The 11,848-nt window shown below is 36.3% G+C and overlaps 1 protein-coding gene across 7 annotated transcripts in view; it reads left to right on the top strand.

Moving 5' to 3' along the window:
- The first annotated feature begins 117 nt into the window (after positions 1-117).
- CEP135 (centrosomal protein 135) overlaps positions 118-11,848 on the top strand; it is a 29,182-nt gene continuing 17,451 nt past the window's right edge. For 4 of the 7 annotated variants that reach the window (XM_015862281.3, XM_015862280.3, XM_015862282.3 and 1 more), the window contains exons 1-10: positions 118-352; positions 1,405-1,569; positions 3,080-3,270; positions 3,897-4,064; positions 5,694-5,835; positions 7,294-7,378; positions 8,213-8,341; positions 9,989-10,204; positions 10,771-10,836; positions 11,578-11,728. In XM_015862281.3, the coding sequence (XP_015717767.2) occupies positions 1,457-1,569; positions 3,080-3,270; positions 3,897-4,064; positions 5,694-5,835; positions 7,294-7,378; positions 8,213-8,341; positions 9,989-10,204; positions 10,771-10,836; positions 11,578-11,728 (1,261 nt within the window). In that variant the 5' untranslated portion in view covers positions 118-352; positions 1,405-1,456. Of the gene's footprint in view, positions 353-1,404; positions 1,570-3,079; positions 3,271-3,896; positions 4,085-5,693; positions 5,836-7,293; positions 7,379-8,212; positions 8,342-9,988; positions 10,205-10,770; positions 10,837-11,577; positions 11,729-11,848 lie in introns of those variants that run through there. The other 3 variants (XM_085545397.1, XM_015862283.3, XM_085545398.1) reach the window with 3 other exon arrangements.

Genomic DNA, 11,848 nt, shown 5'->3' with positions numbered 1-11,848 from the left:
GTTTTTCCCCCTCCTTTTAGCGGCTGTGATGTAACATGATGTCACGGTCTCGTGACAGGGGCGGGGCTGTGTGGCAGGGCCGTGCCGCGTTGCTGTGGTAACAAGGCGGAAGTGGCTGCTGCGCCGCGCGCCATTTTCAAACCGGCGTTGGGGCCGGGGCCTCCCGGGGCTGCGGGGCTCCCGCTGCGGAACAGGCCGCTCCCGCCCCATGCGCTGTGAGCGCGGGCAGGGCCGAGCAGCCCGGCGGCCGCTGGGACCGTGTTTCCTCCGGGCTCTGCCGATGCATCAGTGACACGGCTCGGCACCTCCTCCGTGCTTTGCCCTGGAAGGATTTACCTTCAGCAGCGTGTCGGTAAGGCTCAGTCGGAGGGAGAGGGGAGGAGGAGGTGGGAATGGAGCAGGTGACATGGTGTAGGGAGCCTGCTTTGGCAGGGGGGTTGGACTCGATGATCTCTAGAGGTCCCTTCCAACCCCTACAATTCTGTGATTCTGTGATACAACCCTCAGCTCCTATGCACCTTTTGGACCTAGACCACAAATGACATAACCCATAGTTACTGAAGAAAGGCTTTATTCCCTTACTTACTGTAAAGCAGTTTTGCTCTTGCTGTTACTGCTAAATTCTTTTGAGAGGACTAGTGAAAAAAATCCTCTTTCTATCCAAAACATATGTTTGTAAATTGAACCTGATGAACAACCATAATTAATCTTTTTAACTCATCTAGTCTTTAAGGAGAAGATGGGCTCAAGAGTTGTCACCCTACTTCTGTAGTAAGATGGATCTGTGTGACAAGATCATGGTACAGTAACATAATCACTGCTGTCCCGAATTCAACCCAGAATGTTCAACATGACTGTAGAAATATAAGTACTACCTTGCAAATTCTGCAAGCAAGATTTAGGTGAAAATGTAGATTTTGATTTAGGTTGTGAAATATGCTTTGCTGATGGTTGATTGAAGAAATTAGAATCTACTTCTTTTTCATGTTTATAGAGAGGTCTTTTCACAGTGTAGTTCTGGAAGGAAAACTCATGTACTCATCAATCAATCATAGACTCGTGGAATGGCTGATGTTGGAAGGGACATGAAAGTCAATAAAGTTTAAGCCCCTTCTGGTCAGGGTTGCCACCCACTAGATCAGGTTCCCCATCCAACCTGGCCTTGAATGCTTTTTGATGTTAGAAAATACTCAGAGATAAACAATTAATAGGCAAGGCAAATATTAAAAAACACCAAAACAATGTAAATATGTTGAAAACTTTTTGGTTGCCTTACGATTTTATTTTACCTAAATTTTCAGGATATGCTTATGTATTTATTATACAATGAATTATTTTCCATTACTAGTTTCTGTGTTATTCCCGCTTTAAGGGACAAGTGCTGTAACAGACGATATTTTGCAGGTGTCCTTCTCTTCCTGAATTTCACAAAAGCCACTTGTGAGCTGTGCTTACAATGACGACAGCAGCGGAGCGCAAGTTCGTTAACCTCAGGAAACGCCTGGATCAGCTGGGCTATCGGCAGCCCTTGGGAGTGGACAGTTTGCCTTTGGTGGAAAAGCTTTTTAGGTATTCCGAAGGAGATTCTTTACTGATCAAAAAACAAAACAAAACCCCCATTGTGTTCATATAGTATGGATTGTTTGATTTTATTTTATTGTTTGATGTGAGGGAAAATGGTTTGCCCAAAGATCACTACCCTTTTCCCTTCCCATTATTGGGGGGCAGGGAGGCCCACGGGCCTACTGCCCCCCTGTCAGAGGCATAGATTGGTCTAGATAACTCCATGACATGAGAACTTCTTACGATTTAAGATAAATCAGTTACATTGTTAAGAAACCCTTTCAAAGAGTTGACTCCCCTCCTGTTTGTAGGCTCCCTTTAGGTGCTGAAAAGCTGCAATGGGGTCACCCTGCAGCCTTCTTTTCTCCAGGCTGAACAAGCCCAGCTCCCTCAGCCTGCCTTTGAAGGAGAGGTGCTCCAGCCCCCCAGTCATCTTTGTGGCCCTCCTCTGGACCTTCTCCAACAGCTCCCTGCCTTTCTTGTACTGGGGAATCCAGATCTGGACACAGTACTCCAGAAGGTGCATCACAAGAGCAGTGTAAAGAGTTACAATCACCCCCCTGTCCCTGCTGGCTACCCCTCTTCTGATGGAGCCCAGGATACCATTTGCTTTCCTACACGTGTATAGCTGGTTGTATAATAATCCCCACTGTCTGTACTGAACATAAAACATAACTGAACATAAAACATTCACAGCTCCATTTTTTGTTATTCCACTTGGAGAAGTTTATATTTGCTGTCTTTGTTGCTGCACAGGATAATAATAGAAGAAAAACAAACTTTCTTGTCACCTTCTTAATGTTTCTGATGTTTCAGGACTTCAATGCAATAGGAACATAATAATTTCCATAGTAATTTAGTTATATTTGACTAAACATGCAAAAAAAAAAAAAAAGATACTAAAGGTTCTAGTAATAGTTAACATCTAATGTAGATAGAAGAACCATATGAAGGTAGATGTAGTCTGCCTTGAATATTGTCTCTTTCAGAGATCGGTAAACCAATATGTTTAGTCTATCAGTGAATTTAATGTTCACAAAAAACATTTGTAGCTACTTATCAGTAATCTCAATTATGGAGATTTTGGTAACCATATAAGAACACTACTAACCTGGGTCTCTAAGTTCTTAACTGTAGCTTTCTTCTGCAGTGAGCAGTGCTACAAGGTATGTCGGGTTTGGGTTAAAAAATAAATAAATCATCTGGTCAATTTTGCATTTCTCACTTCATGTACAAAAGTGAGTTTATTGAATTACCAGTTGTAAATTTCTCCACATCTTTATTTTGCATATTTGCTCTGTCCTTTCTTACATATTTTCTTTAAGTGAATTATTTCTGTCTTTTCAATTTTCTTACATTAATAGCATTAATGTTTTTTTGGTTTTGTTTTACTTGGAACTTGTGTGTTCTACATTGAACGTGGTCTGGTTTTGTTTCTGAGGTTTTGATAAATATTGGAAGCAATGGTTTAAAGGCTGATAACGTTCTGATCATGTCTGTTGTTCCTTGATTTTAGTGACCTCGTTCATACAACAGAGAGCCTGCGCAGTGCTAAGTTATCTGCTGGAAAAATTGAAAAGGAGTGCAGCAATTATGATGCTATTATAGAGCCATATAGAACTGAGAATGCAAAACTTACCAGGGAAAATAATGAGCTGCATTTGGAAGTATTAAAACTGAAAGAGCAATCTGACCATTATATTAAAGGTAATATAAAAATTATGAGACTTCTTAAAAATTCTTCAGTGTCAAAGGTGTGGACAAATCTTTTTAAATCATTTATCTGTAATTCTACTTGTGAGAGGTCATTAATTTTGGTGCCTTTAATTAAGGTTCATGTGAGGATATTCCTTTTGTAATTAAAAAAATATATATATCATATATATGTGTGTGTGTGTATCATATATGTTATGATAACATATGTTATCATATATGTTATTATGTTATCATATATGCAAAGTCACCTTGGATTTTGTATCTTTGTCTCCAAATGGAAGTTCTTTAGGAATCACAAAATCAACTTTGATGCGGCCAGGTAATGGATCATTCTGGTTTTTGCTGGGTACTTTTGGAATTACTTTGGTTACAGTTCCTTCAAAGTGTTCTATGCTGATATCTTCAAAAATGACAGTTCCTTGTGGTATATAGGTATATATATATATATAGGTATAGGTATATATATAGGTATATATACAAACATAGGTATATATGTATACATAAACTTACCAGTGGGTATTTGGAAACTTTATGTTATGACAGAAGAATATAAGCATCATTTCAATACTTATTTTAGTGAACGAAGAAGATAAAAGTGCTCTTTCTTTCCCTTTTAGATTTGAAAGCCAGCTTAAGGAAGGTTGAAAATGAAGCGGCTGACTTGAGATTCCTGAATAACCAGTATATGCATAAAATTAAACTGCTGGAAAAAGAGAGCAAAGCCAAGACTGAAAAAATTCAGCAGCTTCAGGAGAAGAATTTGCAAGCAGTGGTGCAAACTCCTGGTGAGTGAAAATAATCACAGGTAATGTTTCTCTTGGCTCTTTTTTTTCTTCTTTTTTTTTTTTTTGACTCTTCAGAGTACATATGTGTATTTTTTCCATATGGGAAAATAAATTACTAAAGTAAAATAACACTGTCTAATAAAATGACATAAACTTTTGAAACTTTGGGCTCTGAATTCAGTCTTCCTCTCTGTATGGAAGAAATTTCATCAGTTGTGCTGTGGACAAATTTGAATTCAAACTTGAATTCATTCGAGGACTGTTAAGTTAAAACATGGCTGAAAGGTGCTGATGCTCAGTGGCTTTTATCTCCATTTTTAATGCTGCTCCTAATCTAGTCTTTTTGTAATATATACTTGAGTGTTTTGATAGCTAACTGATGCTACGTAAGTGAATTATTCAGATTAACCAAGATCAAGAAGTAGCAAGATGCAAAATAAGTCTGCAGACAAATAGTCCAAAGCTTTGAAAGTTTACAGCTTTAAAAGACTTTTTTTAACTAACTTAAGATGCTAAGGAGATTACTTTTAGGTTAATTACTTCTTCCAGTGTTTCCAATTTTTTTCATTCTGTTTCAAATTAAGGGTGATCATGTAAAGCGTACTGTAAAATTAATTCTTTCCTTCAAAGTCATCTGATTTTAGCCATCTTTTTGGCCCCTGAAGGAAATAATGGTGCAGTGGGGTGAAATAAAAATCACACTTTTACATACCTTTCTATATTTTATGGCCTTTGCTTCAAAGATGCTGTTACACTTTTGTCTGTCTTCCTGCATACTTAACTACTTGTCCACCGCTCTTAGAAGATTTTCCCATACTACTGCATCAAAAGCTTCACATTCTTATTTGTGTGATGGAGAGTAATTTTTCCCTCTGCTTTTTTTTTTTCCATTTTTAATATAATGCTACTATGCAACCAAATAACCTACTTTGCTTGATATGTTTGTGATACAAATGATAGTAGGATAGAAGGAAAAGGAATACTTGTAAACGTGACAGAAGTTAATCTAGTCATAAAATGGCTTTTACATTTGAAAACAAAATGTTTTTTGTCTTTTAACTTAGCTTTTTTAGTTGCTTTCTTTAACTGCTAGGGGAACTGGTTGACAGTGCCAAATGACTGCTGCTTCTGTATCTTCTTCTGTTAGTAAATCTGCTCCTGTCCTTTGCTCCTTAATTTTCCTGTTTTCTATCTTCTTGCTTTCTCTCTCTGTTGCTGAATGCACATTTGTGTTCTTCAAAGAGCCAAGGGCTTTATTTGTGCCATTATTATTGAAGACTCTTAATACACATGAATAGTGTTTAAGCTGGAAGGAAGGTAAATCAGTTATAGATTCAACAGGTTCAAGCTGTAGGCTACTTTGAGGCTTAAGCTCTGAAGCAGATGACTTGTACTAGACTTCGCATATTTCGTTATTTTAAAACTGAGCTTTGGACAAAACCAATAGTAGCTGCAGGAATGATGTCTGGATTGTAACAAATTTCATTAACTTACTTCTCTCAGATTAAAACGATGCATTATGTCAGTTGAGAAGCAGTGGAATAAATATAGAATCACGCTTTGTATAAAAGGTGAAGATTCTCTTGCTTTAACACCATGTAGAAGCTGTTTGACTTTGGGCTTTTTCAGGTGGCAGAAAAAGGAACATCCCATTCAGGCGTCAACGCATGCAGATAGACCAGCCTGTCCCTCCATCTGCTGTTAGTGCATACCCAGTGCCTCAACCAGAGGATCCCTACGTTGCAGACCTTCTTCAGGTGGCTGATAATCGGTAATCCAAAGAATTTTTAGATGCTGAAGTTAGGCATTAAATATCTGCTGCTGTGACTTCAGCACCTCTTTCTGCCTTTCAAATTTGCCTGAGGAAAAAGGTTTCATGATGTTTTGAGAACATCCTGTTCTTAAATAGGATTTTACTAGGTGATTGACCTTGCTGCTTCTGTTGAAGTTGCAATGATATTTAATATGCTACTTATATTCTTAAAGGATTTCTTTTGAGATTTCTATACAGGATTTACTCTTGCACTGAATGTTAAGTAAAGGATTCTGGAAAAAAAAACCTAGATGAAACATTTTGTGCAGGAGCAAACTTATCTTTTATGTTTATAGCGGAAGCCTACCATATTCTCACTTATGTAATGCTATTTTTGGCTTTGGAATCTACATTATGAAGGGTTCAAGACAGTTTTTCTTATTCTGAATACACCTGTAAGTGGATTTACTTGACAATGTTTTGTTAGTGAGGAAGCTGCAGAGTTGGCCTTTGTGAGAAGAGATCAAGGGCTGCAATTTGCCAGACACAACTGCTTTCAGCTGTCTCCAAAGTGAGCCCACCAATAGCTAGAGCTGAGCCCACCAGCCAAACCAATGGTGCTTATTTGAAAGTATACTTGAGAACAAGTAAAAAGCAAAACAAAGCAGCTGTTAGAGAGAGGGCTGAAGAAACAACTGAATGAGTGGATATGCTCCAAAGGAGGCTGCAGTCTGTGGAAAGAAAAGCCTCGCTGCACTAGAACAGGCTCCTGGCAAGACATAGACAGGAGCCCATGCTAGGGCAGATTTTATAGCAGGAACTGTGTTCAGTGGGGCACCCATGCTGCAGCTGTCTGTTCTAGATGGACTGTAACCCTTGGAAGGGACACATGCTGAAGCAGTTTATAAAAAAACAATGTCCTGCTTTTTACTGGGGTGGAATTAATTTTCTTCCTAGTCACTAGCTGTCTTTTGAGTTTAGGATGAGAACAACATTGCTAACGCCATTATTTTAGTTGTTGCTAAGTAGTGCTCACAAAGAGCCAAGGACATGTCAGCTTCCTGTGCTGCCCTGCCAGGGCAAGTTAGGGAAGTTGGCTGTGGGGGGAAACTTCTTGAGGACAGGAGGCAGAATAGTGGGGAATGTAGGTGAGGTTGAACATAGAAAATGGAGGTATGTAGATGATGATCCTGATTTGTCTTTGTTTCTTATCATCCTACTCAATTGCTAACAAATTAATCTTCCTCAAGTAGAGATGGAGTGAGAGAATGAATGAGGGTCTGACAGCCAGGCAAGACTGGCCTGCCACAGTATCTCAAACAATAGCACCTATATTATTATTTTGTATCAGCAAAACAGTTTGCTTTTTGATGAAATATTTCCATTCAAAAGCAAAGAAAAAATAACAGTATTCAATTTTTGTGCATGGATGGCTCATTCATGAATCTACATAAACAGTATATTGCTATATTTCAGAATACAAGAACTTCAGTCAGAAGTAACAAGGTTACAGGAAAAACTAGAGATATCAGAAAATGGAAAGAAAAATTACAGCAAGCAGGTATATTTACATTTATTTGACTATTTTGTTTTCTTTTTTTGTATTAATTGTTTGTAATAGCCTTGATTATAATTTTATTATGAAACCATTGTAGTTGTTATAAAGTACAATTATTCTTTCTTTCCTCTACACTGTTTTGAATTTGTAGCTTTGGAGGCAGCAGCAGTATTGGAATGCTTCCCCACCTCCTTTGCCTATGGATTTTTCTACTTAAAAGTTGCGTTAAATAAACTGTAGTTAATGATTATAAGCTCAGTTTTTTTGTACATCTAGGGTTTTTTTTAGTGTAGAAATATCCATGGATTAGAATTAATTAGATCAACAGGTACATTAGGATATTTTTTTTATTATTTGGACTGGTTATATTTCATTTTAATTTCTCAGAGGTTAATTCATGGACAGCAGATTTTACAGCTCTTTAATTAGATTGGATCAAAAAGATGATATTATATGTATAAATGAGGGAATTGCCTCAGGTGTTTGTGTCTTGTTATATCTTTCAGTATCTAAGGAGTAGTGGATCCAACCCCAACTTCTTTTTTTCAGTTACATGTTGGTGAATTAAATCCTTTGGTTTCTCTCCAAGAAAAGAATCTTTTAGGACTTGTTCCAGTTTGTTGGTTTTGGTTTTCTCCCATGAATGTTATTTGTTCAGTTTTATTTCAGAGAAATCACTTTGTTCAGAAAAATGCAGAATTCAAAAAAACTGAGTACTAAATTTAAAAATTTATTTGCTAGAGACATCTCTTCTAACTGAGCATTACATAGGAGCATATCAGAACAAAGGTACTGTTAAATGCTTTAGAAGATGATAAAGGTTTTGTTTCTTCAAAGGTTGAGCTTAGAGACAAAGAAATAGAACGCCTAATGATAGCATTGGATGGTGGTCGTTCTCATGAAGTTATAGCTCTGGAATCAAGAAGTAAAAGCAATGAGAAACTTATTGCCCAATTAAATTCACAGGTAATGAATTAATTGCTGTTGATTAGTTAAAATGAAAAATACTAGCAACTAACAATCACAAACAACTTCTAGATCTTCTTCAAAAAAGAAAATTCAGTATTAGATAAAATCAACAAATTTAACTGACTTGCTTTTTAGGTGGTAGACTTTCTTGTCTAAAGAAATTCCTTGTTTTAAAAGCCTGTTTTTTTTTGTGAAGAATTTAATGTACACACCTCTGTGTATAATAACCTGAGGGTATTCAGGAAATTTCTGAATGATACACTGTTTTGTCTGAGATTGAAATTACTTTGATTTACAGTGTATATGTGTACATTCCATTTACGTCTTTGCAGCTAACTCCTGTATATGTACTTATCAAGAGGTCTGCAGGTAATCTCATCAGATAGTGGGAAATCCTCTTAATTCTAATGGTCCTCACCTTTATTTCCAACATAGACTTGCAAGAAAATAATAAGGTTAGGATGTTTGTGTTTAATGTGTGTGTTAGCATACATGTGTTACTGGTCTCAGATTGAAAATTTCTGAATCTAAGGTAGTCTGGAGTACAGATGAAGTCTGTCTCTGGATTTATACCATGTATTTACCATTTGGATACTGATTGTGTGTGATATACATGGTCAGAGAGAGCCAGGCTACAGAGCTCGTTTGCTCAGGTTCAGTGATGCAAAAATATGGTATGAGCTATGACTTGGAAGCAGTACTGCTGTTTTCAGTGATCCTGAATTAGTAAGTTGTGCTGAAGGTACATTGATTATGCAGAGTGAGCCCAGGCATCTATGCTATATTTTCAGCACTGCATAAAGCAGATTTTGAGCTATCAAGGCTATTTATTTAGGCTTAGTGCTGATCTTCTACTTTTAATCTCTGATAGTAAATGGATTGATGCTGTATAGTAGCATTTAGGACCATGAAAAGACTCAGACTATCTTCCATGCCTAGAACCAAACTTCTTTCTCGAGTTTTGAGGAAAGTTATGTGGACAAGGAAGTGCAGCATCTGTTAGGTTGAGATATTTCAGGCTCCCATTTCCCCATGTAGTGTAATTTATATATTTTTTAACTAACTTGCACGGAGTAGCATAATGGGAAAAACAATGTCTCTAATGCAGGATTTCTAGAATGTGGTGTTTAAGATGCTGACATGTTGAAGGCAAGGTTGGCATTACGATGTGATCTGTAAAGCTTCCTTTTCTGTGGAAGAGTTAATAGTGAATCCAAGCCTAGCAAATGTACTGGATAGATAGATAGGAGGAACTGTCTTCGGAACTGTCTTCAGCTCTTGTGAAGTCTGGGGAAGCATTGAGTGCATTGGGTTTACTAGACTGATGCCCAAGGCAGGTTTCTATACAGCGATCTACTTTTCACTGCTTTGTTTACAGGATAAATGTTGAATTTTTGAGCCCATATAAAGAGCAATGCAGTAATTAATTTTTTCCACCATGCACACTTGTAAAACAAGTGAAGTTGTAAAACTTTGCATGTTGATATGTATTTTTTTCTAAGAACAGAAAGTCTAGCCATTATTAACAGGATATCACTTTTAATATAGAGATGTAGAGATAGCATACACTTCTTCCTAATCTTCTAAACTATACTATCTAGTTAAATAATATGTATTAATGTTTTAATAAAAAATATCTTTTAGGTTGAATATCTTCAGCAGTCAAACAAAGAACTTGAAAATCGCATTCAAGACCTCATGGACACAAAAAAAAATGTGACTAGTGAAGTAGTGCACTTAAGCAATAAAAATGAGGAACTCTGTCAAGAACTGAATGAAATAGACCATTTGGCACAGCAATTGGAAAGACATAAGGAAATTGTGCTTGAAACTGCAGATAAAGAAATAGAAGAAGCAAAGGTAATCACTAGGGTTTTATGAGTTGGATCATCTAAGCTGTTAGATGAAATTTCTCTAATTTGCCTTAATTTTGACTTTTTTAGCTGCAACGGGGATACCTCAAGGAAGACTGAAAATATTTTTTTCTGATTTAGTGATATATGGAATTTCTCACTAAAAGATTAATCACATTAATTTTGTCTTATTTCTGTGTTAGGTGAGATTAATTCAGTAGAGGCAGTCTGCCTTCCTTCTGTTACCTCAGTATGAAACAAAATTCAGAGCTACTCTAAAACTATAGATAAGTAATAGATGTTTGCAACAGTGAGGAGTGTATGGATAGTTTTTTTATGAGGTGTCACGGTGTGACTTAATTAGTTGTTTTGTTCAAAATGAGCGTTTATGGTTAAAGTATTATGCACATTCAATTAATAGGAGCTTTAATGAATCTGTGAACCTAAAATTTTGCAGTTTGCAAGGAACTGATTATACTTTGTTTCTTAAATAAAACCTATTTCCTTAAGTTTTATAACAAAGGAATTGTTTTGAACACGGAACTTTAAAATTAAAGTTTGTTTTGTTGATAGAAAGAAATTGAAAGAAAGGACAGTGAAATACAGGATCTTGAAGAAACAATAACAAGGCTTAAATCAGTAAGTAAAGTTCTTCCAGTTTAAATCTTCTTTGTAGTAATTTTTTCATACTGTCATTCATGTCTCTTTCGTTCATAAAAATCAGCAGTGCTTCTTTATTATTTAAAAATTAAACTTGTATCTCAAAATTCTTTCAAACTAATGTAATACATGTAAGAGCTGAAGAAGTTACATGATGTTGTTGCAAAAATAAGCTGAAAGAAATCTCTGCAGGCAGCCAGCTTTACCATCCTTACTATGCATTTTGTTATTATTTTTGCTATTGGAAGTTGTAACTGCCATGACACGATCATTTTTACTAACATTTAATGATGATATCCAAAGAGGTTTTAATATAGGATTTACTCTGTCTCTTAGTATATGAACAATTACACGTTACTTTCCTAGTCAGAAACAAAGCTTAATAGCCCAAATGAAAGACGACATCCTGAAAGATCTGTTTTCAGTGTGTAAGAAGTTGTGTACTAGTTGCATGCAGGGTTTGGGTTTGTTTTTTTTTTTTTAAGTATTTCTAATGAAATTGAAAACATGAAAATATTTTCAGAGCACCAAATTATAGGAAATATTAAATGCCATTTGGCATGTGAGCTGCAGGATTGAGTTGATGTTACATAAAACATCATGGTTGTTTAAAAGTAGGCAGTGTTGAATATTAGAAGCTTAACAAAATGTTAGGTAACTAACTTTTCTCCACGTGTCTCTATTGGCACTTCTAAATTTTTGTAATATTTGTTATTTCAGGAATTGTGCTCATGTCGTCAACAGAACGAGAGATTGAGTGAAGAACTCTTTGGAAAAGAAAATGATGAAGAGAATCTTGAATTACTGCTAAATCAGCTTGAACAAGAGAAACAGAGGCTGACAGAAAAAACAGAGAACTTTGAAATAAAAGGTAAATGGTTAAATGCAGATTCCTGCAAATTATCTTCCTTAAATTTTTTCAATAGAGTGTCTTCTAGGTTATGAGAGACTAAAAATACTAATAAATAAACAAAAAAATAAGTCTGTAGGT

This window comes from Coturnix japonica, chromosome 4, assembly GCF_054131305.1.
Source record: "Coturnix japonica strain WE chromosome 4, WE-NBRP24, whole genome shotgun sequence".
NCBI classification, from domain to species: domain Eukaryota; kingdom Metazoa; phylum Chordata; class Aves; order Galliformes; family Phasianidae; genus Coturnix; species Coturnix japonica.
Note: the sequence above shows the minus strand (reverse complement) of the source record. Positions and strands in the feature narration are given on the sequence as shown.